Source organism: Mesitornis unicolor, unplaced genomic scaffold (assembly GCF_000695765.1).
Source record: "Mesitornis unicolor isolate BGI_N332 unplaced genomic scaffold, ASM69576v1 scaffold13985, whole genome shotgun sequence".
Lineage (NCBI taxonomy): Eukaryota > Metazoa > Chordata > Aves > Mesitornithiformes > Mesitornithidae > Mesitornis > Mesitornis unicolor.
In genome coordinates, this window is record NW_010186248.1 from 1 (window position 1) to 268 (window position 268).

The window sequence follows — 268 nt, forward strand, 5'->3', positions numbered from 1 at the left end:
AGCGGGAGAGGGCCCTGGATTACTACGGGCTGTACGACGAGCGTGGCCGCCCTTACAGTTACCCCATCGTGGCCGAGGAAGATCTGATGCCGGAGGACGATCAGAGGGCCACGCGCAACCTCTTCATCGGCAACCTGGACCACAACGTCTCGGAGGTGGAGCTGAGACGTGCCTTCGAGAAGTACGGCATCATCGAAGAAGTGGTGATCAAGCGCCCTGCCCGGGGCCAAGGCGGGGCTTACGCTTTTCTCAAGTTCCAAAACTTGGA

General features: G+C 60.1%; 1 protein-coding gene across 1 annotated transcript in view; it reads left to right on the forward strand.

Moving 5' to 3' along the window:
* Positions 1–8: 8 nt before the first annotated feature.
* RBM15B (RNA binding motif protein 15B) overlaps positions 9–268 on the forward strand; it is a gene marked incomplete at its 5' end in the record, with an annotated part of 2,021 nt that continues 1,761 nt past the window's right edge. Inside the window, one exon of the mRNA XM_010185095.1 lies at positions 9–262. Within this exon, the coding sequence (XP_010183397.1) occupies positions 9–262 (254 nt within the window). The remainder of the gene's footprint in view (positions 263–268) is intronic.